This window comes from Elaeis guineensis, chromosome 10, assembly GCF_000442705.2.
Source record: "Elaeis guineensis isolate ETL-2024a chromosome 10, EG11, whole genome shotgun sequence".
Classification (NCBI taxonomy): domain Eukaryota; kingdom Viridiplantae; phylum Streptophyta; class Magnoliopsida; order Arecales; family Arecaceae; genus Elaeis; species Elaeis guineensis.
In genome coordinates, this window is record NC_026002.2 from 15,173,080 (window position 1) to 15,198,109 (window position 25,030).

Genomic DNA, 25,030 nt, shown 5'->3' on the forward strand with positions numbered 1-25,030 from the left:
AGTTTATTACTTAATGGATAGAACACTCCAAAACTCAATTAGTGTGATCGTGAGAGCCCACATGGCAGTGGCTTGTTGGCTGTTCTGGCACCTCCCAATAAGGACACATGGAGAGCCATCATTAAGGGCCACAATGGATGGGGTATTCTGCATGTAACACAATCATTAATGTGAAAAAATATTTATTTATTTTGCACCCGAATTTTTGAATTAGTTTTTGATGCTCTGGGATCAATTCTTGTGGATCCAGAGTGCAGCCTCAAAAGTCTTGATCCCGAGAAGTGCCCATCTTGGGTCGGCAGGAATTGCTCAAATAACTCAGGCACTAGCAGGTTATAAACATCTGAATCTGTTCCTTACGAAGCACCAATTATCATCGATTTCCTCTGATTATTTAGTTAACTTGGCTGAGAATTCTGAAGTATGATTCACTGATGCAAAGGAGCTCAACTCCTGCATGCCAAAAGCCTAATATGGCTGAAATAGCTAATGCAGTAAGTGTAGTGAATGTTGGTGCAATGAGCTTAAAGTTTCTGATAGTGAAGATGAAATGATCAAGGAGGAGCTTCAGAAAAAACCTGTATGGAGGTTGTCAGCTGATTCAAGATCTATCTGAGGCTATTGCTTGGGAAAGGCAATTGCTGCTGCTCAGTCTCAGTCAAAATGGATTCTGAGAAGCAGCTACAGAGTCATTGTTTGCATTCTGATCAAGCTCTAGATGTGGAGATGTGGCCTGCAAGCATGCCAGTAAAGTGTCGATCCATTTCTCGATGGGTAGAAAGTTGTGATGTAAAGCTGCCGTAAAAGAGATTAAAGGCTTGTTCTTTGATGAAACCCTCTTGTTTTACTTTAATTTCCTCTTGATTCTTCCACTATGGATGGGTGACTGGGAGCTATGTAAATTTAAGCCTATGGATTTAGCATTCTTGCAACAACTCATGCAGAAAATAAAAATAAAAACATCTTGTCGCAGCATTTTCAGTAACTTCCATCTGGTGTTTTAGGTGATTGATTTCAACTAGAAAATAATTATATATTTGTTGATTTGCCATCAAGTTCTTCATTGATGTTAAGGAACCAATTTGCAGTGAGCCTCACTCTTCCATGGAGGTTTATTGAAATTAATTTAAACATAGTATCATATCTCATGTTCCTCATTTAGGGTTGTTGGCAGGTTGAGTTGGACCCGAGCTGAATCTATAGTGACTGCCGAGATTATTACACCCAATTCTAGTCCTTCTTAATCTAATCCAGACTGAAAGTTATTTGTGCTTCAATTTTGTCTTTTTTATTTTTGGACCTGGGTGTGGATATCAATGTTCCAAGCCTAACATAAAATCAAAGATTTATTGAATCTCTCACCGGACGATAAGATTAATCATTTTATCAAAATTCTTTATCAAAGGGATTTAAACCTTAGAACGTTACGAACAAAAGACAAAGGAAATCTTTTTAAAGACTTGTTTGGTTCGTGAAAAAAAATTTTCTTCTCAGAAAATAACTTCTCAGAAAATTACTTCCTGAGAATAAAATTTTGATATATTTAGTTGACCATGAAAAAATGATTTATTATAAAATAGCTTATATTTATATGAGTACTTATTTTTTTTTTAAAAAAATTATATAAAATACTTATTATACCTTTAGTAGATATAAAACCATACATTTTTACTAATAAACTTTATATAAATATTAATATTATATTTATATTAATATAAATATAACATTAATATATTATAATATAACATTAAACCATAATAATTTATTGTATTAATATAATACTAATATATTAATATTATATTAATACAGTATGAATATTTTAATATAATAAATTTATTAATATAGATATAAATATAATATTATATCAATATAAATATTATATTAATATTAATATTAATATTAATAAAAATATTATATTAATGTAAATATTAAAATAATATTAAAATATAATAAATATTAATATTATATTTATATAAATATTAAAATAATATTAATATAATATTATATTACTATTCAGTATTTCATTCTAACCATCTATTGATATTTTACTAAGTTTTAGCTATGAATTTTAAAAAGATATTTTAGAAAAGAAAAAAATACCACCACTTCTCGTGTCACGAAAACTGTCAAAACCCATATTCTCTATGAATTTTTAATTTCTATAAAATGTAAAAAATAACTTCTCATAAAAAATATTTTTTTTATTTTCTCTCCTCTTAAAACTCGAACCAAATAAACTCGAACTAAATAAGAGACTCTTTCTTCACTTCTTAAAAAATCTCTCTTTTTCTCTTCATTTTTTGTTAACCAAATGAGTCCTAAATCATTCCATCCAGGAGTGCATCCAAACCTAACTAACAATTTTGACCCAGATCCAAAATATCTTGAAATTGAAAGATACACCATCCCCAATACCAAAATATTCCTTGCAACCAATAGCTGTTGCTGGTACCAATGCATCTGTTTCACACTCACTATTACCAATTCAAGCAGCAGGCAGGCACAACCAACCTCTAGCATGCGGTAGTGGCCAAGCTCATCACTCAAATTTTCAAACCCAGGTTCTCTCTCCACATCAAAACAAGCAACCAAACAAAAGCCCTTACAGTCACCAGTCACATGCCATTGTCAGATGCACCAAGAGCAAGATGGAATACAAAGACACTGATAAATAAAACAAATACATGGCAACAAGAAACATACCCCACAACCCATCTCCTTTCCCTCCCATCTCTTCTTTACCCTTGCTGCATCATTCTCTTCCTTCTTTAAACATTCACAGTGCTATCATGCTCTCTTCCAAGCCAGAAGCCACACTCTCAATATTAGTACATATACATACTAAATAACCTTTTTAAAGCCCTTCATCTCAAGTTCAACACCAAGGGCATAGGAAGAGGAAAGAACAAAAAACCCTAGATAGTTCTTAGAACTTTTCTGAATCCCTGAGCTAGGGTTCATTCAGACTTCGAACAAAACAAAAGCTGTGTTCTTTGCTTCTAGTGCCATCACATAGGCGCCTGCATTGTGATCACAATTGGGCTGTTAACAATATGCCTCCCATCACTCCATGTCAGTGCACCACTCCTCGCACTTGAGCTCCCCGGCGGCAGCTTCTCCGTCGCCGTCGTCTTCACCCTCACCACGAAGCTCAGCTTTTGCCCTGTCCTCCGGAAAACAAGCTCCTCCGGCTCCACCGTCACTGTGCTTTTCTCTGGCGCCCTCACCGATGCCCGATACACCGCCCTGCCATTCCCGACATTCGTCACCATCCTTATAAAGTGCGTCGACATCTTCTTTCCACTCCCATCACCGACGAACACTGCTGCGAATGATGGATAGTTCAAATTCCCTGCATGCCCGGCCTTCCTTGCACCACTGCAATCCGCCGCCCGCCTCGTGATCGCCCGGATGTCCTGTTGCGTATAATTCAAATTACAGAGAAAATTCAAATAATCTATTGTTGAGATGTCATAGACTAGCCCTGGGTCCATCGCTCGCAGGGGATCGACATGGCCGGAACCAAAGTCGAACACATCGGATGAATTCCCGGTCGATTCATCCAGCATCGTCATCTTTTTGTTATCCTTGGTATAGGCTGTGGTCATCAATGCTGATTTGATCACCGCCGGGCTCCACTCCGGGTGCGCCGCCTTAAGCAGCGCGGCGAGCCCGGACACGTGGGGGCACGCCATTGACGTGCCGGACAGAATGTTGAACTCCGTCCGCCGATGGTCCGACGGAATCCCGGCGGGGCCCACGCCGTCCGGCCACGCGGCCAGAATGTTGAGCCCCGGGGCTATGAGGTCCGGCTTCAGGATCTCCGGCGACTGGGGGTTGGGCCCACGGGCCGAGAAGGAAGCCACCACCGGCGCCGGCCGAACCCCGAGGCGGGTACCGCGGAAGAGGATGGTGGCGGTGGGTGGCGAGTGGGGAGTGGCGGCGCCGATGTACTTGCGGATCTCGTCGCCAGCGGCGGCGCCGACGGCAGTGGCCGGGAGGACGTGACAGTCGGCGACGAGGCCCTCGCCGTCGAAGACGCCATTGGCGAGGATCATCCCGACGCCGCCGGCCTTGCGGACCACCTCGCCTTTGGCGGCGCGGGAGTTGACGCCCCGGTCGCAGACGACGATCTTGCCGCGAACGGCGTCGGGGTCGAGGGAGCCCTCGAGGCAGAGCGAGGAGGAGTACCCGTCTCCGGCTCCCCCTCCGGCGTGGCCGAGCGCGGCGGCTGCATAGATCAGCGGGTAGAGGCGGCCGGGGGCAAGGGCGGGGCCGCCGTAGACGCTGACGCCGGGGAGGGTCCGGCCGTTGCCGAGCTTGACGTCGGCGGGGAAGTCGCGATCCATGGAGCCGGCGCCGACGGTGGTGACCCAGGGGCGACATTGGTGACAGTGAGCCCCCCGGGGCCGCCGTTGCCGGCGGAGGCGGATACGAAGATCCCGGCCTCGGCGGCGGCGAAGGCACCTACAGCGATGGGGTCAAGGTAGTAGGGCACAACGACGCCGCCGACGGAGAGGGAGACAACGTCAACACCGTCGGCGACGGCGGCGTCGAAGGCGGCGAGGATGTCGGAGTCAAAGCATCCGGCGGCCCAGCAGACCTTGTAGGCGGCAAGGCGGGCCTTGGGGGCCATGCCGGCGGCGACGCCGCGGGCGTAGCCGAGGGTGGAGGCCGGGTAAACGTAGCGGCCGGCGGCGATGGAGGCGGTGTGGGTGCCGTGGCCGTCAGTGTCACGCGGGGAGCGGAGCTCGGCGGACTCATTCATGCGGCCATTGGTAGCCTCGTAGCCGCCGGAGAAGTAACGTGCACCGACGAGCTTGCGGTTGCAGGCGGTGGCAGGAAAGGCGGCGCCGGCGACGCAGGCGCCCTTCCACTTGGCAGGGACGGGTCCGAGGCCTTGATCGGAGAAGCTCCGACGCTCGGGCCAGATGCCGGTATCTATCACGCCGACGACGAGGTCGGAGCCGAAGTCGGTCTCGGCGAGGAGTCCGGAGCGATCGGAGGAGAGAAGGCCGAGGAATCGAGGGGAGCGGGTCGTAAGCGGATGACGGACTTGTTCCGGGAGCACGGCGACGACGCCGGGGAAGGAGGAGAGGTTGGAGGCGGCGGCGGGGGACAGTCGGGCAGAGAAGCCGTGGAAAACGGAGGAGTACGTGTGGATGATGGGTCCGCCTGGGGTCCAGGTGCCGGCAGCGGTGGCGCCGTCGGCGGAGGCGGAGACGGAGAAGACGGTGGTCTCATACCAGTGGGCGTGGGTGGGGAAGATGGACGGCTTGGCGTCGCGATCCACGCGGACGATGTACGTCCGCTTGGCGTCGTTTCTGCCGTTGGAATCGACGGCCGAGATGGAAGGAAGGAGGAGGAGGAGGAGGAGGGAGAGGAGCAGGGGAAGGAATGGAGATCGGAGCTTTATTTCCATTTTGTTTTGGGTCCTCCACCGCTCGTAAAGGTTAGAGAAACGGAGGAGGGGGAGAAAGAGGGCTTAGTGGGGGTGGGGGAGTGAGGGTGAGAGCCATGGGTTTATATGTGGTGGCAGCGCTGATGGCTCTGGGGAACACAGCAAGAGATGGTCTCTTCAGTTTGGTTATTTTATTATTGTTCTTTAATATTTTAGCCATTGAATACAATAAATATTTTGCATATAAAGGGTTCGCAACTTCCCATATATCCCATGTCTCCCAAATATAGCAATGCGCATATTGCCTTCCGTGTGTATTGCATTTTTTTTATAGAACTCGTGGAAGCCATTATTTGTTCTGATATTAAAAACCCAAATTTTTAAGCTCCATAAATAGAGTTCTCGTTAGGTGGTTAACCATCTCTACACTACTAACAGGCAAAAACATTTTTATTTTAATCATAATAATAAGATGAGGATAATCTTATTGAAATAGAGAGGCTTGATCTTGCATCATCAGCCATTCTTAAATCACATAACGGCACATGATCCAGGGGCTCCTATGCAATAATACAGAAATACGAATCATGAACCATCTCACATAGTTTGTTGATTACTTGTAATATAAGTCCAGAACTCTCAACATTGGTCTTAAATTGGAGAGCTGAAGAGAGAAATGCCAATTAATTGAACTAAGGCTTGTTAATTTAATAAATTATGGGAAAAAAATAAAAATACATTTCTTAAAATAAGATGCACAATATCAAATTATATAAATAATAAATTTAAATTAGAGGACCACAGCTATCTATAGCATCTCTCATATCCATTCCCATCACAATCCTCCAAAATAGACGGTTGTTGATCGAATTTCCTGTCCTCCGGAATAAGAGGAGCAGAACATCTTGCAGTCATGATTTCAGGGAGCAGGTCCAGCACATCATCATCGGATGGTCTAAGATGCATCCAGATGTGCTCCATGTTCACACGTGGGTGGTCCCACTTTGACTGGGGTCCAGCCGGTGGGGTCGGACCACGCGTTTACTTCGCGGGTTCCGATTTTGGAAAGACAAAAGTGGTAGCCGATCCGCACGCACTCGATTGCGTCTTTGCTGCCGCGGTTATGCGGCCTTCCGCGTGGTCCCCCACGTGCGCCACGCCCGTGACTCCCGTCGACGCGTACCGGTCCTTTACATGCCAGCCGTCCGTTCCCATCATTTGATTTCCGGCTTGTGATTGGATGTGGAATTGATCAGGACCGTTTATAGGCGGGCTCATCAATGGCCTTTTGCTCTCATTTAAATGAGGATCCTGGGAGGGTGTGCCGAAAAATTCCATGTAACAGTGTCTAAAAGTTGTCTTTATTGGGTTCTCCGTTCTTTTGACTGTGCGAACTTTTGGATGATGTGGTACGGCAATGGCCATGATTGATGTTTTTTTGTTTCGTTTTAATTTTTTTCATAAAATAAAAATATTTAAGAAACATTTGAGTTTTATTCTAATATTTGGGTACTTGTTGTGGGTTTTCAAGAAACATATGCACACTAAAGAAGACTTTTGTGTAAAACAATCATTTTTCAAATAACTCATTTTTTAAGATTTATGATCTGTTAGTTTTCTCAAAAAAAAAAAAAAAAAAAAAAAATTGTAAGAAGCAACCAAGAAAATGTTCATTAAGAACTTGTTATTTTGTGCAATCATGTTTTAGCTAGAGTTAACAACTAAAAAAATATCGCAATCTCTATCTTTCTGTGTTTTGTGCATTTTTGCAATACAATCCTTGGAAATGAAAATTATGAAAGTGCCATGCTAGTAGATTACATACAAGAGGAGCATTTTTTTTGTTTTTATTTGGTTAACATGGGACAAGTTATTTGATAGCTCCATGATATTTTCCCATAAAGCAAACTACAAACATTATGATGGTTGTTGACAGCCGAAACTGGATATTTAACATTCTGAAGCCGTTACATGAAAAAGAAACCTAATAAAGAAGAAGAGCGAAACATACTTGAGAAAGATGTTAATCTTATTTTGTTCTACTTATTAACATTTCATCATGAGATAATATTGGACTTGTAAACAAGAGAGATGGAGGAGTATTGGTGATCAAGGATTGCTCTATAATTAATTCTTTTGCCTTGTATCCGAATATAGCTTGTCCAATTATTTTGTTTATATTCACCTTAAACTATGCATGACTAAGTTGATTATTGCAATATGAAGAGGGCATCTTACTATTTGAGTCTAAATATGATTGATATTTTCTTATTAATTTTGATATATTTTATTTTTCTTATTGACCATATTATTAGACTATATATTGATGTACATATTAGTATAACAGGGATTATAATATATAGAGATTTCATCTTTTTCCCTTGTTTTAACATAGCACATGAAACAAGCATAATTTAGATTGATGTGAGCACGTAACAAAAATGTGACACATAAAGAAGATGTACATATGCTAAGATGCCAGGAGTTAAGATGTGCCACATGGTTCGAGAGAAATTAATTTAAGTGCTTGACCAAAACTTCCATGAATTTACCATCAATTAGCATTGAAAAGAATGTAGCATCAATGGACAAAAGATAGGATATCGATCTGCTTCTCTCCGACATCTCAATCCGTGTATACCCAACATAGAGATGCCAACTGTTTTCTTATTTAGGTATCTCTCAAGGGTCTATTATTTGTCATGCTTCTAGGATTTAGCTTGGATGAGCTCTCAATAAGTTTGTAACAAGATACAACTTAGAGACAAAGCTTTTCTTGATGGTGAATGCCCATCCTGTTATTTGAGTTGCTCAAATGCTCAAGTTTTGCCCATGGAGTGTGTGGAGTTTGTGTCAAACAATTTTTCCTCCATGGTGAACACACATCATGCTAACTCAGAAGTGTCTCGATGACGATCAAAAGAATGTGTCCATTGCCAATTTGTATCCATTCTTCAGCTTGATATGAATAGAAAAATCTATATCTCTTATGTGTTTCCTTTATTTTGCTTTTCTATTATGTCCCCTTTAAATTGCTTCCTTTGTTCTTTCACCTAAACTGTAAAGTCTTCTTCTTTGAAGCATCAAACACATGTCACTGAAGCATGATCTACCTCCAAGTTACTCTATTGACTTCCATTGATCCACTATAACCTGACATGTTGTGCACCCTAAGTAACTAGACCACTGCCAGATATTTTTTTTCCCCTACTAGGAAAACAGATTAATAGATTAAATAAAAATTATTTAAATAAATCTTCCTATATCAATTTTTCCTTGCAACACCCCCCACCCCCTTTTTTTTGAGAGAGAGATCTTCATATATTTGACTCACCTTCTTTTTGCCTTTGACTAGAGTACTGAACATAGCCTAAATGTCTACCAACAAAAGAAAAAAAAAGCCTAAAGGATCTAATAGGGACCTTAGCAAGCCCAAGAGTTGGCTCCACATGGGGTTCAATGCTAGGAAATAGCTCGTATCAGGCTTCTAGGAGGGACCACTGTACATCTGTGAAATTCTAGAGCCTCTTGCATCATTCTTTACTAGCATGTTCAAAACCATATTAATTAAACTTCCTATAAAAACACCATCAATTGCATTAACATGCATTAGGTTCAACCCTAGAACACTTTTGACACCCTCTCACTTTTTTTTTAATCTGAAGGATGTCCAAGTAGAAGAATACCAAAGGGAAGACAAGAATCCCAGATGCCCAAGGGTGTGGACAAGATAGGTTTTCCAAAAGGGGGAGAACAAGAAAGTGAAAAGGATAAAAGCCAAAGCACGGGCATGGGTCGGTACTTTCCCTGGGGAGAGATGAAATATATAGCGAGGGGTAGGTGTGGGTCACATGCAATTATGACAACACCCTTTAATAGCAGGGATGATCTAGCTGTGCAAAAGGTTTCGTGCTGGAGAATCCACTTGGTTTCCTAATTTACCATAACTGTTCTCTAACCATGCTCACAAATCTTGTTCCCAGCATTGACAAATGGAATCTTTCAAGAGATTGCAGAAACTTTGGTTTTCATTGTGATTTCTCAAGTCACAACTGCATTTGAAAAAGTAAAAAACTTACCACCGGTCTTGTGCATTAAATGAAGAAAAACCAACCAACATATAATTAAAAGATGATAATTTTTCATATATTTTCATCATAAAATCATTGTGGCATTTCTATGCCAAAAAAAGCCATTTTAACATGCTAAAATTTTAGAAAAAAAAAAAAATGCTATTTCTATTAACTTTTTATTTCATAATGAACAAAGTATCTGTTAATAGCATGAAAATATTTGTTAAATACATCGTGAGTTTTACTTATTTTTGCAGCTTCTGAAAAAAATTATTGGGATATTTACAGGTAAAATTTGTAGTGACTCATTACCATGATTGTCCTTTATGTACTTTAGTAGATGAGCACTAATGAAAAAAAAAAAAAGAAAAAAAACGCAGACCCTCGGCTTTTCTAGAAGAAGGAAGGAGGAGCAGATTAGGAGATCAATGAAGTGGCGGATGGTAAGTAGTAAAAAGTTAAATGCATGACTGTATTTACCAAATCAGATGGAAAAGGACAGAAGGTAAATTTTTGAAGTTTAAAAAACTTTTCCCTCTGGTTGTTGTCCAACAACGTGTTGGGTGCCACTAGCTTTGTCAAACAAACAGACAAACACTACAATTTTCACTTGTATGAAGACAAAAGAAGCATTCAGAACCTAATGACTATAGGGCCTAAAAAGCGCCACTCTATATGATGGGAAGAGGCAAAGGGAAAAATAAAAGAAGTCAGAGTCATGAGTCATCTCTTCTGTGATATATTGGCACCAAGTTGCAAGCCACTTTTTCTGTTAAAACTTTGATTGTCCGGTTGAACCCATCTCAAGAATCAATTTGCATATATTGTTCACCATGGATATAAGAACCTTAATGCGCGCCTAGACATCTCAAAATCACTTAGAATCATGACCAGCAACCAATGACCAGTTGTTTATGTACAGTAGTATGCGTAAAGGGGGAGGTGTAAATGAATCGAGAAGCTCTCAAGTTGCTCGAACTCGACTAGGATCCAAATTTGACTCGGCTCGACTATCACCTAGCTCCAATAGCTCAACAGCTTTTTGACTCGAGATGGAGAAACAAAATATTCAGCTCGAAGACTCACAAGCCTAATAGAGTATATATGTATTTAATAATATCATATTTTATTTCTAATACATTATTAATTCAATATTTTAATATATAAAATTTATACTATTAAACTGTCCTCACTTTATGAAAGATCCAATTCGAGCTCGAGAATGGTCCACTGATATTCAAGTTGAGTCGAATTGATCTCAAGTATTATATTGTTTCGATCAAATCAATTTTAATGTTGGATATTAAAGCTTGATCAATTTAAATCGAGTTTCGAGCTCAAGTATTTTGAATTGGATCAAGTCCATAGCTACTCGATGTAGCTCGACTGGATTACACCCTAAAAAGGATAGGGGAGGGGGGACACATTGCCCTTTAAGAGGACTGCTTCTTCCCACTCCAAATTAATAATATCTTTTTTGCCAGGCAGGGTGTGTCCCCCACCTCATATCCCTCTCAAAATAACAAATCTAGGCAGCTTCCTGAGCCTTGACAATAGTAATAGTGCCCACCTATCTTCACATTTGAGCAGACCCACATACCCAAACTCAAGCAGAATCGCACAAGGAATTGATGGGAGCATGCTGTCATCTTTGAATACCATATGAACCACATTCCTTTTCTTGTTTAATGCCCTTTAAGAACACTCCCTTTAGACATCTTCCTTTAGAATACATGGTGATCTCTGTGCTGGTAAAGTTGCAAACAGACCCACTGTACTGCAACTCAATCATCATTGGATTCTTCAAGCGTGCAAAAGCATTATAAATAATGTTTTGACAGCTAGGTTTCTCCATAAAATAACTCCACTTTAATCTAAAGCCCTTCAAAGAAGCTTCTCCCTGTGGGGCATGAAACATTCCTAGAAGGAATGCAATGTTTTCCGGGTCATCACTAAAGCATTACAAATGCCTTTGTAATTTGATGGGAACCTCATGATTAAGGAATTAGTCATGAGAAACAACCAACCTATTTGATAATCACTTAGAAATGCTTTATGAAAACAAGTTCATGATTGAGAGTATTCTCAATTTGCATAGTTAAAGAGTCCACTTAAAAACTTTATGTTGACCTAAGACGACCATTTTCTGTGCAACACTTCTCCAAACTGAGGCTTTATTCCTTTAGTATCCCCAACATAGCCTAATAATTATTCTTCTATGGTATTGGAACCCAAAACTAGATACCAGTCACACAAAAGTCCCTTGCCAACCCTTTACAACATCACAAATAACCACTTCCTTTTAGAACAAGAATAAATCTCCTTGCCAAATGGCATCTATGAATTTGTTGCAACCAAAGAAAAGTTAATCATACTAAAAAGTGCAAGTCCCACATAACCATCATGCCATCAAAGAAGTGTAAGTCACATCCAGTGTGTGAAATTATGACTCGAATTCACAGCAGTGTGGCATAAAAGCTGATTCAGTCATGCAACTCATGACAATTTGTATTCCATCAAAAAGGGTCTCTGGCCCTGGTTGCAGTGTCAAAGGTAATGGAGTTGAATAATGAGAGTACTGGACCAGTTGGAGAAGAAAGTAAAAGTACAAGCATCAACTTGGATTATCAAACAAAGTTTTGACTGTTCAGTGCAAAAGAAGGTCTACCAATTATATCTTTTGATCAAATGGTTACTCGAAGCAGAGGAAGCCATAATACCTTTTACTGAATGATATTTGTAGGCTGAACATGACAAGTTTATGATATCTATCTTGCAAATTAGCCAAAAAAATGTCCATGAGTGCAAAGACGAAGAAGCCGAGATGATCAGTGCAAGTAAAACATGTGAAATATGGAAAAAGGTTCTCGCATGGGACTTTCTCCAACGGGGAAAAAGAATCCTAACATGCAGAGCTGATATCAGAATAGTTTGTGGAAGAGAGCACAATGGAAGCGTTGATACCAGTTCTTTTACAGGCGGCTGATGACAGCTTCAACCTCAGAAGAAGAATAGAGGTGATAAGTTGGAGCCACCTTTGCAATGTCAAAATTGTTTGGTGTTACCTGAAGAAAGAGCAAAAATCCTATATCAGCATCATTTTGTGGTCCAGCAAAAGAAATGAAACAAACTAACAAGATAAACAGTCCTGCCTTTTCTTCCACCACTTGTTTCAAGATTGAGAGTGCTAACGTTTCTGCTTCCTGGAGGGATATATCCTGCACAAGAACTTAGAAACATCACCCAGTATTTTTCCGAGGCTAATATCATTCAATAGTTTTGATGGCTTCGAGTTTTTGAAAGAAACTTGGAGGTAGATGACTAGTTCAAAATAAACAACAACAAACATAAATGACCAAGCAAAAGTGTACCCAGTTATACTGCTCTTGCAAGGAGCTGTCAGCTCCTTCTAACCAGATCCTATTGCTTTTGCATCACACTGCCAAAATGTGCCAGATGGGTCTGTGTAGTATCTGTGTATTGCATGTGAAAAAGTTAATAAACTGCAGAAGGAAACTATACTTATGTAAGCATGTGCAAAAAGCTATTTAACTTGTATGTATAAGAGGCAATGGAGTTTATTCCTGTAAATGATAAAACAAAAATGAAAATGAACTATTCAATTTACTTAGATTTCTGTCATCCTGCCAAAGAGATTATGGATCATTGTAGATCATCAGTCCTTGCGACAGGTATGTGAAGTTTCTGAATAGGTTTAATGTACAGGAGTAACCTTTTCAGTTTATAGACCAATGGATGATTCTCGAGCTTATTTTCATTGATTTAAGGATATAGTTTTTTTTACATGGTTTGGCCTCCTGCAACAGAACTTGTATATGTTTGTTTCTTTTATCATGAATGCAATAATCACTCTGTATTTAATTTTGTAATTTGTATCTGCAGAATTCATTAAGTTGTAATATTTATTATAAGCACGCTGATAATTTATATTCATGGTCTTCCAGCTGATTGGTGAACATGGATGGCACTAGAGGCATTGAGAAACATTCTGATGAATTTTCCTTTGACAAAGAACATCCTGTGGTAAATGTGAGGACAGGTAGCTGAAGACTTTTTATACCCATCCAACACCAAATTCGATAACTAATTCACCTGTAAAGGAACTGAGATTTTTGCTTTGTGCCGTAATGATATAAGGTTGAGAGCCAGGATGCATTAGAACTTTAACTAGAAATCAAAGGGTAATGGTACACCTCTCTATGGTAAGCTCGTTAACCTGAACCAAAAATGACCAACTCGCTAAGTGGGTGTAAAGAGAAGCTGACATATTTGGTCTTGGCAAATAATACTGGTTGGATAACATTAACAACAGCAATAGTGGATCCTTATAGTTGAGACTGAGGGAGGAAAATAGATTTCAACTGATCAACATCTGATCAGGATGAAAAGCACAGGCTAGTGATTTGACTAGCATGCTAGACCACAAAGGCAATAAAGAGGATGATGAGAATGACAAGATAGATGGTGGTGATGCTATTGTTGCTCATGATCACTGCAGCCTGGTATTTCCTGCATTTTTACAACATGAACAAAACTTACACTGTGAACAATACCTGCTACCTAGTTGATGTCCGTGATAGTGATGCTTCATTTTGCATGTAAACTTAAAAGAGTTGAGGATATGGAACACCATGATTATGGCTGCAGCAGCAAACATTCACACACATCATACAGGGGAAGCTCAAATTTTTTTGGTGGTTGCCACTTAATTGCTGTGGCAGCTACTCTAAGGCATGCACTAGTGAGGATGATTGGTCAGCATCTATAAGTAAAGGACCCACAGACTACTTGCCTCCCTTGAAAATGAATTCATATCTATCTATATTTTAAGATACACAAATGTAGCACACTTCTGTCCACATCTTTATGCAAATCAAATGATGCAGCAAATATTACAAGTATGGAACTTTCAAATGGGTACATCTGAGATGTAGCCAAGAATTTCTTCTGTCATCAATTATGACTTCAAACGATCTCCATAGCTGAAATTTTTTACTAAGTTGCATACTGTGTTGCAACCTGACTTTTTCATATGAAAACAAAAACCTTTGTTGTAATGTACGATCAGCAGCATAAATTGTCTTCAACAAACAAACAAACAAAAATACATTTATAATGTGATGGTCAAACATGTCTATGACTTTTTAAAATTTTTCTAATTTCTCTGGTAAATGTTGATCTGAAGTAAAGTATAGTTTTTTTCCAAAAAAAAAAATCTTTCAAAATTTCCAGGGCCTAACAGGTGCCAACTGGTCAAGTTGTAGAGTCTCTTGTATGGATTCAAAGACCTGAGTTTGGTCCTGCCCTCATTCCAACTTTTGGCTGGCCTCCATGCATCCCAGCTATCAAAAAAAAAAAAAAAAATCATGGCAGACATTTTCCTCCCATACTCTATGATAAATTGATAATCCATGCTAGTAGATTAGATGAAAGAAAAACCTCTAATAGTATTAATTCATATCCCCAAAAAGATTGTAGAGTTAAAATCCACTAGATATGTACTATATGCTTGAAGTTGTATTCCTAAACCTAACCCCGATTGATTCTTCTCCCTGGTACAATAATAACGAAAAAAAAATACAGTATAAATCCTTGTCCTCTCCCACTATATAATAAATCTCTTATAACAAGAAATTAGTTTGACATATGAAAATGGACTCATAAATTGTACAAAACAGCATTTTGGTAAGATTTTGAATGTTCACAACCTTGATGAACACGTTTCAGAAACATATCTTCAACCTTTAGTTTTAAAAAGAAGTAACACTACTTACTGCTACTAGATATAACACTACTCCAAGGAATCAGTATGTTAGGCAACCACAGATTTCCAAGATGCTGCTCAAATGCCATTCATACACATAAGTGAAGAAGTTTGGCTGTATTGCTAGCAGAATCATTAAAATATCTCATCTCATATTATCATATCATATTTAAGTCATTGCACATTATGTCTGGTAACTTTTGATACTTCAAGTATTAGAGTTGAGGTTGACATTGTTACAACTAGTCACCAGACAATTGTTTTGTATGGAATTACAGCTTATTGCTTCATTAAAAAGGTGTAATTGTATGCAATTAAATAGTATCCTGGATACACACCATCTTTCTTACCAAACATCTAATGCATTCAAAACAAACAGATGCTAGAGCCGTACTGCTAGAATACAAAGAGATCAACTCCTGTCTATCAAACAGATGAATACATAAAAAGAATACTACCAATCCCAAATATACCAAATTGTAAAGCATCCGTACTTTGAAAATCAAGATATCATGATACTAGGTACTTACTTACAAGCTAGGCCCGTTCTCATCATGTCCAGCAATTAGAAGAGGCACCACAAAAGGACACAAATGTATAAAAGAACATTATATGATATAAGAAAAATACTATGCCATGACTACAATTAATATCTATTTTTTCATGACATGATTTTTTCTAAAAGGAGAAGATATATATGTAAAGAAAGAAAACACAAGCAATATCTGAATAAGTCAAAAAAAATTATATTTTACTTTTAAACTTGAATTGAAGATTCAATGGCACCATATCTTGGGTTAATGCCTTAAGTGCTTCATCATACTTCTTCAAGAAAATGAAAACAAGGATCACAAAGAATAGCAATGAAGATAGGACAAAAGTCTTAAATAATGTGATGGCATGAAGTGAGAAAAGCAAAGTGCTTCAAAGAGACACAAATTAACAGGAACTAAATTCACTTGAGAAGGAAAAGGAATTAAGACTCCGGAGTTCTGAACTATTCTTTTGTCAAACATGTCTGGCGTGCTATGTCCCATCAGCTGCAACAATACTGTCAGGCAAAAGAAGTGCATCATCCAATAGATCTTGGCCCCCACAACCCGTATCTTATTCAGGTACATACTTATCTAGATGTGCAGAGGAACTAAATTCACTTGAGAAGGAAAAGGAATTAAGACTCCGGAGTTCTGAACTATTCTTTTGTCAAAGATGTCTGGCATGCTATGTCCCGTCAGCTGCAACAATACTGTCACTGTCAGGCAAAGGAAGTGCATCATCTAATAGATCTTGGCCCCCACAACCCATATCTTATTCAGGTACATACTTATCTAGATGCATCTAGATATACTGTATTCAGGTTCAAAATAATTAGCAACAGTTACCATAGATTCTTCATCGCCTTCACTGAATCTAAGGGCCAGAATACAGAGAGCTTCTGTTGTAGAATCTGCTGACATTGGCTCGCCATATGAGAACCTGTGATTCTAAAAATTGGGCAATATATTTAGTTGCTTATAAATATTATAGCACCTATGCCACTTTTGGAGTGCAATTGGGGATGAACAACACCTGGGTTTCAACTTGTGAATGTTCAACAAGAGTGCGTGCATCAGCAATTAATCCACTCATAGCACAACCTATGTGTTCATCAATCTCCATGATCTTTCTACACTACTTGGCTTCTGTAATGTAGTTTTTTCTTACATGTGAGCTATAGATCTAATAAAAAGATGTGCACAACCTGTGAATGTCAATAAAAATATGAACTCTAAAAGGAATTTATAAGTAAATGCGGATTTAGAAAACTGACAAAAAATGGTTTAGAATATATATAATATAATAACACAAAAGAGAGGGTTGCTAACTCAGTCTTTCTCTCTGATCTTTTCCTTCAAAAAAAAAGATATCTTAGATTGTTGAGGAGTCAAAAAAAAGGAGTTACAAGGTTGAGGCAGGGAATGAGAACGAGCTTCCATCATGATGAAATGAAATGATCAAGCAGCTCACATATCAAGGATACTCTTACAATAAACTTGTGAATCCAACTATAAACCTATCATATTATTATTGATAGTTCATCTCATGCTTATTAATATTATATGATATACTAATGTCATATAACAATTTTCAGTCCATCTCATGCTTACTATAAGACATGATATATCATGTCATATGACAATTTTTGCACAAATGCATCGGAATTGATTAGAGTGGCTTGCATATAATTTTTGTATTCGGGTCTGGATAATTAAAGTGCAGGTGGGTCTCTCACTCCCTCTCTTTTTATTAAAAAAAGAAAAGAAAAGATATGAAGAAGAAGATCGCACATAAAATCATGTACCATGGCACATGGAGTAAAAATATGCTGGTAAGCTACCTATTACTGAACTTTTTTGTGCATAAAAAATTGTATGAATGTGGTTGGTTCTAAGTGGGCTTTCAAATTTAATGGTCACATAGGCCTATTAAATTATACCGAGTGAGGCTTTTGTCATGCTTGCATCAAAAAGTAGAGCTCGATTATGATGAAAGTTCCATTGTTACCACCAAGGTTAACAATACAAAATCCTTCTCAGTTTGTTATTTTCATAGCAGGCCAACAAATCATCCTGACATGAAAATTTTTTATAAAATGATGATACTTTGAATGAATGGACATATTCCTTCACTTTTGTTGATAAGTGATTTTCCAAACATGGACGAAAACTGCCACAGGTTTTCTAAGCGTAAAAGCAAGCCCTACATGACTGATCCAAATAATTCAGCTTCTCTCCTAGGGGCTGCCATTTGAGATTCCTTAACAAATAAAAAGCTATGCAGACCATTCATGCCATCCATCTCTCCTGTTTTTCTTAGCTCATAAAAGCCATATCTTGGTTTCTATCTTTACCGGAAACCCTTCCACACGCATTTTCAAAATCAACTCTCTACTTTGAAAAAACACTTTCTATTAAAAATTTTAGGCAGAATTTTACGATAACAAACATGCCCAAGTATCATTACAGACTCTCAGATGTCAGCATCTACTTACAACCTAAAGATCTAATAAATTAAACAGATATAAATAAAAAAGCATCACCTGAACTAACAGTTCCAGAAGCTAAAGGCTTAAAACCTTAAAGTTAACTGAAAAAGCACAGGAAGTAGTAAACGAATTCTCCTAAATGGACTTGCAACAGTTAACCAAAAACCACCATAACCAGTTTAGCATTCCAATATTCCACCTCGCTGTCTCTAAGCTGGCTAAGACCAAGGGCAAGCTTACTTATACCCAAAGCTTCCATTATCAAGCAATAATGGAACATAACATATTCTCTTTTCTCCTCATCTTCTTGTCTATTGAGTATCAGAAAAGTAACTCCTTGGCAACATATAAGAGGCAAAGATCATAAGACTTCCTCACACTCCTGGCCAAAATAGTTAAATTAACTAAACTCAAAACTGACTAGAAATTTGAGCAATATGGTTACTGCATTTTATAATCAATGATTTATCTATAATCCATAGATGACTTGACTATCCACAATAAGGAAAAAAAGTAACTCCTTGGCAACATATAAGAGGCAAAGATCATAAGACTTCCTCACACTCCTGGTCCAAATAGTTAAATTAACTAAACTTAAAACTAACTTGAAATTTGAGCAATATGGTTACTTCATTTTATAATCAATTATTTATCTACAATCCATAGATGACTTAACTATCCACTATAAGGAAACCCCAGCAACAACAGTATCTAAAGAGAAACCCGGCTCACAAACCCAATTCAGGTTAACAATTAGAAGCTTAAATGATCACAAAGCAGCACCAACAGCAAAATTTTAAATTAAAATTCAGGGGAAAAAAATACCAGCAGAGGAGAAGTGACATGCATCTCAACAGCGAGCACGACACGCTCATTTGTCTTCAAACCGATCGCAGTTGACCCAACTGCGAAAAAATCAAAGTAAAAACCGAAAAATGATCCCCAAAATTTTTTTTTTGTTTTTTTTTCTGTCGATTTGTATGCCAAAAATTCCGAGAAAGATGGGAAAGATGGTACCTTGGTCGCCTCGATTGCGTTTTCGACCTGCAAAAGCCTTCCCTCCGGCGAGAAAGTGTTGACTCCCCAGTCATACTCCGTCCTTCAAATCCAACCCAAATCCCACGGAAGTCAACGAACGACTGAACCAAATAAAAGCAAGAAAAAAAAAAAAAAAACTGGTTTCGAGGTCGATGAGCACTAACCTCGTGAGAAACATCTCGGAGATCGCCCGGAACCCTAGAATCCCGCAATGCGGGGAGCCGGAACCCTAGAAATTGGGTTCCAAGAGGATTCTTGGAAGTCTCCTCCTAAAGTTTAAGACTCAAATATTAAATTTTACTAAAACATTAGAATTTAAACTTTGAAATTTTGAATCAAATGTAGAGGCCTAATTAAATAATAACAAATATAGTAAAATTAATATATCTTCGAAAAGGATTAGATTACCAAAAACAAAAAGACAGAAAAGGGTTGAACAAAATGGACCCTCGTTTTCTAAGCTCTAACCTAACTTAAACCCAACTTAAAAGAAAAGGGACAATGACAATATTAGAATTGGTTGGACCCATTTCCATGGCATGATCTGCGAGGATGTTGTTAAGAGTTTGAAATCACCCATGCCCTCAGATCATAGAAATGATTTGAACTGGATCGTGCATCATATTTGGAAAAGTGATAGAATGTATAAAACTTTAAATTGTTTACATTTTAATTGAAGCTAAGATCATTTTCCTAGGATACCGGAGTTGCTTGATGATCCAATCCCAAAAAAAAGAAAAAAAAGAGTAGAAAATGACAGCAGAAGTTGATTTGGATGCCATTTCCAACAAATTTTATAAAATTAATTTTAGCAAAATTATGAGAGTTCTGGTTATGGTTCCCATGTTCAAAACCACATGCTCTTCTATTGGCATACAGACCAACCTCCACCATATCCTCTTCTATTGGCATACAGATCAACTTTCACCACGTCAACATAGCACTCCACTGCCGAGTTATATTCCTTCCGGATCCCATCGAAAAATAAAACTAACGAATCGGAAGTCAAAATTTTAAGAAACTTAACGTCACTATTTCTAGATAATTTGAGACCGACTCTTCTTTTGGAATTATTATAGATAGTAAAATAATAAGCAAGATTAGATTTAATTATAAATACTTCTATCTGTAGTAAGATTGACTACGGATTCAAGCCAAAGCATATGATTTCATAAAATTTATATTTTTTTTATTTAAATCGAGCAAATTTTATATGAAAATTTGTTCAGCATATTTTATTCAATAATAGTAGTAAAAATATCCACCTCGATATTATTAAAAAAAAGATGATAAACAAAATCAAGATAATATAGATTTTTTTTTTTGTGCTAAAAATCTTACATTTTTGAAGAAATTGAAGTTATATCTCTTTTTAATTTTTATTCAAGAGTTTCTATTTGTTTCCCCACTTTTTTTTTTCCTGTGATCTCGAAAAGCAATGATGCGGACAAATTCCCTTTCTTAAGAATACATACAAGGAAAACGATAATGGCAACCCCACCGTTAACTCTTAATTCCTGATAACACAACTGCTTCCACTGCCATTCTCTTGGTGGAAAAAGACTGACGTATGCATTCTACTCGTTTTAGATTTTGAACTCTTTAAGGTTGCTGCATATGGGTGTCAGCCCAAGTATCTGTTATTACGTGGTATAACTACATTATGTATTAGAGTTGGTGCCCAACACTAGAGCTTTCCCCCTGCTGCTTATTTAGCACGGTATGAGCAGCTACTAAGCCTGATCTTGGTGTCTAGTTGTTTCCGCTTCCACCATAAATTGCAGTGGATTCAGTCATTGACTACTTCAATCAATTACCTAACAGCTGTTTTAGCTTGATGGTATGGCCTATGTCCTGTTTGGATAGTAAATAACTCAGGCTTCTGAATCAATTGATTTTGCTTACATTCTTCTGAAGATAAATAGCTGAAAGTCCAATCCCCTGCCTCCTAGCTTTTGTCTTTAGTGGGTGCAGATAATTGGTCTGATTTTTGCTTGCATAAAGGTTATACAATTGGCAAGGAAGTGCTGCTGAAGTAGGCTACTGGTTCTTAATAGCTGCAGAGCTATGTCTTCATCTTCTAAGCCTTTCTTCCCTTTCTTCCAAACTTTATCCCCCACTTTTTTTGGTTCGTTTTGTTTGTTCTTTTTTGGGGCCTGGTTGTCTCTTATTTATTGTGATTCTAAGATTTCATGCATCTAGAAAGATGATAGGTACCTTGCCTCTAAAAGCTTCCCTTATGAGCTACAGGGATCTTAGGACTTTAAACAGATACCTGGAGGAGAGAAGGTATTTTCTGAGCAAGGAGTGAGGCCAATAGCAGTCAAGGTAAATTTGGAAACTAGCCATGTTGTCAGGAGTCTTCCGTGGACTTGAATTAATCAGGAGTTCTTAGTTGGTAAACTACTGAATTAGTCAGAAATTTCCATTGTCCAAACAATTCTTGGCATATTTCTAGAGTGATCGAATTCTTTTTGACTTGTTGGGGACTAACAAGTTTTATAATTCATTAATGAAATATGCAGGAGTTGTAAATTAGATGATGCTATCTGTTGTTGGTGATGTATTAATTATTCTAATGCTTCGGTTTAACATCGTTTTGCTCATCTTTGATTAAACTTGGTTTGTTGCACTGTTGATAATTGGCAATGGATTAACTCTCTTCATATCCCTGTCCAAATTGTGTCGAGCCCCACTTCTTGTTCCATTGTTTGTCGCATATCCTGGTTCTTGGGAAAAGGTCCACTCCAAAAGATACTCTAGATATTTATGAGTATAGGTATGGTCTAGTTTGATTTTGCTGGTTGTACTGATCCAACCTACGAAGCTCATAGAATTTTGGACTCAATCATAAAAACATGCTCTAAATTTTATATTGAACATTAATGGACTCACCGTCTTGTCCAAATTAAGTTGGCATCCCAAGAAGCTCCGGTGACATCTCCGAAATTTCAGGAGCAGTCAACATCCACCAATTAGCCCTAACATGCCTTGTCACGATCTATTGGTTGGACTTTCTGTACCACACTCTATTCCCTCTTGTCTTTCCTGCTACCGTCATCTGGGGTTTGTGAGTTTCCTTTTGGACGTTACATTGACACTTTTTAAAGCACTCTTTCCATACTTTCATTTATTTGATGTCTGATTGGAAGTAAGTGCAATCATTTATTTAATGTCTAATAGAGAGAAAATGCAGTTGCCGGTGCTTCATCTTGAGATGATTGTAGCTATTTATAGTCATGCATTGTACGCACTCTAAAGAACCTTGTTCTCTTGAATATATATCCTATGCATGCATCTTTTGCACTGCAGGGAGTTTAGATGCTCAGATCATTGCCGTGCAATCCATCTTAGAAATGTAGAGCTCTTGCTATCTCAGAAACAGAAAGCATTGCGTTGAGATGCCAAATATATAGGGTAGTTGCCAAACATTTGGGATAGAGAGAAGTGCGAAAATCCTAAATTTGCAAGATGGCGACATGATGACAATTTAAGTATTTACGGCTCTTTATGATGCAAAAATGCATCAATAAAGATTCACAATCTATTCCCTCTAATATGTTTACACGCACGCACGCACATCTGCTCGCATGCACATATACAACGCATGATAAATGAAAAATATGTAGAGTCATCCTCACAGTCCAAATGGACCCTCTCCAACTCTCTACATCTCATGTAGTTATATAAGTTGTTTGATGTGAGATATTTGAGTCATTTGCAAAGCAACATAAAAAGAGTTCAAAACCAGCATCCAAATCAAGGTTTCTACAACAACTAACAACCACTCAACGACAATCATCTTTTATGTAGAGTTGATCAAATGTCTAGTCAGACTAAGCTCTATAGTAAAAATTAGACTCAATATTTATACTCAAGTCTGATGATATGGATCAGGATATTGGGTCTCTATTTTTTGTCCATGTTAGCCCCAATCCTAAAATCAAGGTCAATGCTAGATCTGTCCAACGGACCCAATATTGTATATTCACTAACATATAGTATAAGATTTTACTATTATAAAATATAATTAGTTAATATAATTAGCATATTAATTACCTCAGTCTACCTTAGACTGTGCCAGGCCAATTTCTAATATTTCTAGGCAGGGCACAATTTTCAAATCGAATATATATTTTTTTTTCTAGGTCCATCCCACAAGTTTTTTTTTTTTAGTGTCCAAGCCTACCAAATTTTGAGCTACACTAGATGGGATGGATAAGCTATCGTGCCTATGATCAACCATACTTTTGTAATCAAGCAGAAACTACATACGCCATCAATAATCCTTCCATGAAGTGTACCCTTAAAAGCAATTTTTTTTTTTAATGTGTGCGTGTGGCTCGTTAGTCCATGCATCCATCTGTGACGTGATTAACAAGTATATAATGATGGGATCCAGCTGCAACATAATTTCTACGTGCTCGATCATCCAATCTCAACTTGACGCATAAAAGAAGGGTGACTCAACTGGACCCGTTCAAGTTTTGTGGCCAAACTGCTTCCCAAGTCGTGGTTCACGCAAATTCCTCTCGCGCGTATCATGTGGGCCCCACCTCTACCTGCCACGTCAAAGGTTAACCAACTACTCCGCCCAATCCGGTCTTAACAAAACGTCTCGTACCATATTTACCATCTTACCCCTCTCCCGATCAGACGGTCAGGAACCTCTCTTCCGCTCATCCCAAATTTATAACTTAACCCTTCCATACACACAAATTACAAACAACTCCCGACGCCGCGCTTACCCCCGCGGATGTCGGCGAAACAGCTCCACGTAGACGTAGTCCAGGGCCCAGGGAGACGAAATTTACCGTATTGCCTATGCTTTGATGCGTAAGTTCCTTGAAAAGTAGGGCTATTTTCGTCAAAGAGAGCGTAACCGAATCCAGGGGTAGTTTAGTCATTTGGGGAAGGTTCGACGCGGTCCGCTTTGGAAAAAGCCGGGGGACTTTCCCGGGCGACCGCTTTTAAAAGCCGCGTGGCGTGGAGGACAGTTCCCAACAAAACCAGGAGCAGCAGCCGTACCTTACAGCCAACAGAAGGACGCCACGTGTGGGGAACAAAATCTTTTTCGGGAAAACAACTCCGGCGAGAGGGAATAAACAAATGGGGTAGTGAATTGTGGGCAACCTGGTCAATTACGTGCGAGTCTTGTACAACGTTGGAACAATTTTATATGAACTCTACCAATCAAATCATGAGCCAATCCTTGAATTAAAGAACCTAAACCTTGGCTACCCTAGTGAGCTTACCTCGTTCCCCTGCCAAACTTCTGCTTAGTGATGCGGAACTGTATAAATATAAAACACAAGGGAGCCAAAAGTAGATATTCTTTATTTCAAATCTACCTTATTATTTTTTAATATAATTAATTCCAATTTTACATAATTTAATTTAGTAATCATTTTACTTTTGGATTCTAGCTGTCTATCAAGCAAATTTTATTGTTTATTATATGATACCCATTTACTGTTAAATTTAAATAATAAATAATATATATAAGACTTGCCATGATTTATTTATTAATCATAGTTGGTTTTTTTGTTATTAAGTAATTATTTCATATCATTATAGATTTCACTATGTACTTAAAAAGATTTGAAGTTGGCAAGTAAAAATAGATTCAAACAAAGGCAAATATTATCTATCATAAATCCATGCCAAGCAAAAGCATGTAATAATTTTTTAACCTCATGGTGTACCTT

General features: G+C 38.5%; 1 protein-coding gene and 1 long non-coding RNA gene across 21 annotated transcripts; both read right to left on the bottom strand.

The window, feature by feature from the left end:
- Nucleotides 1-2,633: 2,633 nt before the first annotated feature.
- LOC105053041 (subtilisin-like protease SBT1.5) lies at nt 2,634-5,512 on the bottom strand. The gene is given in 2 exon segments (XM_010934044.4): nt 2,634-4,381; nt 4,384-5,512. Coding segments are annotated over 2 exon segments (2,412 nt in total). The 5' UTR covers nt 5,423-5,512; the 3' UTR covers nt 2,634-3,008.
- Nucleotides 5,513-12,074: 6,562 nt separating this feature from the next.
- LOC105053040 (uncharacterized) lies at nt 12,075-19,974 on the bottom strand. 20 transcript variants are annotated; one of them, XR_012135007.1, is made up of 9 exons: nt 19,487-19,719; nt 19,302-19,383; nt 19,110-19,189; nt 16,383-16,941; nt 16,219-16,310; nt 16,015-16,084; nt 12,846-12,947; nt 12,627-12,692; nt 12,075-12,539 (listed from the first exon to the last, which is right to left on the bottom strand). It is a non-coding gene; the product is annotated as an uncharacterized lncRNA (long non-coding RNA). The 20 variants fall into 20 exon arrangements; XR_012135005.1 differs by having other exon boundaries at nt 16,015-16,310; nt 16,383-16,494; nt 16,642-16,941; nt 19,487-19,716; XR_012134997.1 differs by having other exon boundaries at nt 16,015-16,511; nt 16,642-16,743; nt 16,829-16,941; nt 19,487-19,714.
- Between the last annotated feature and the right edge of the window lie 5,056 nt (nt 19,975-25,030).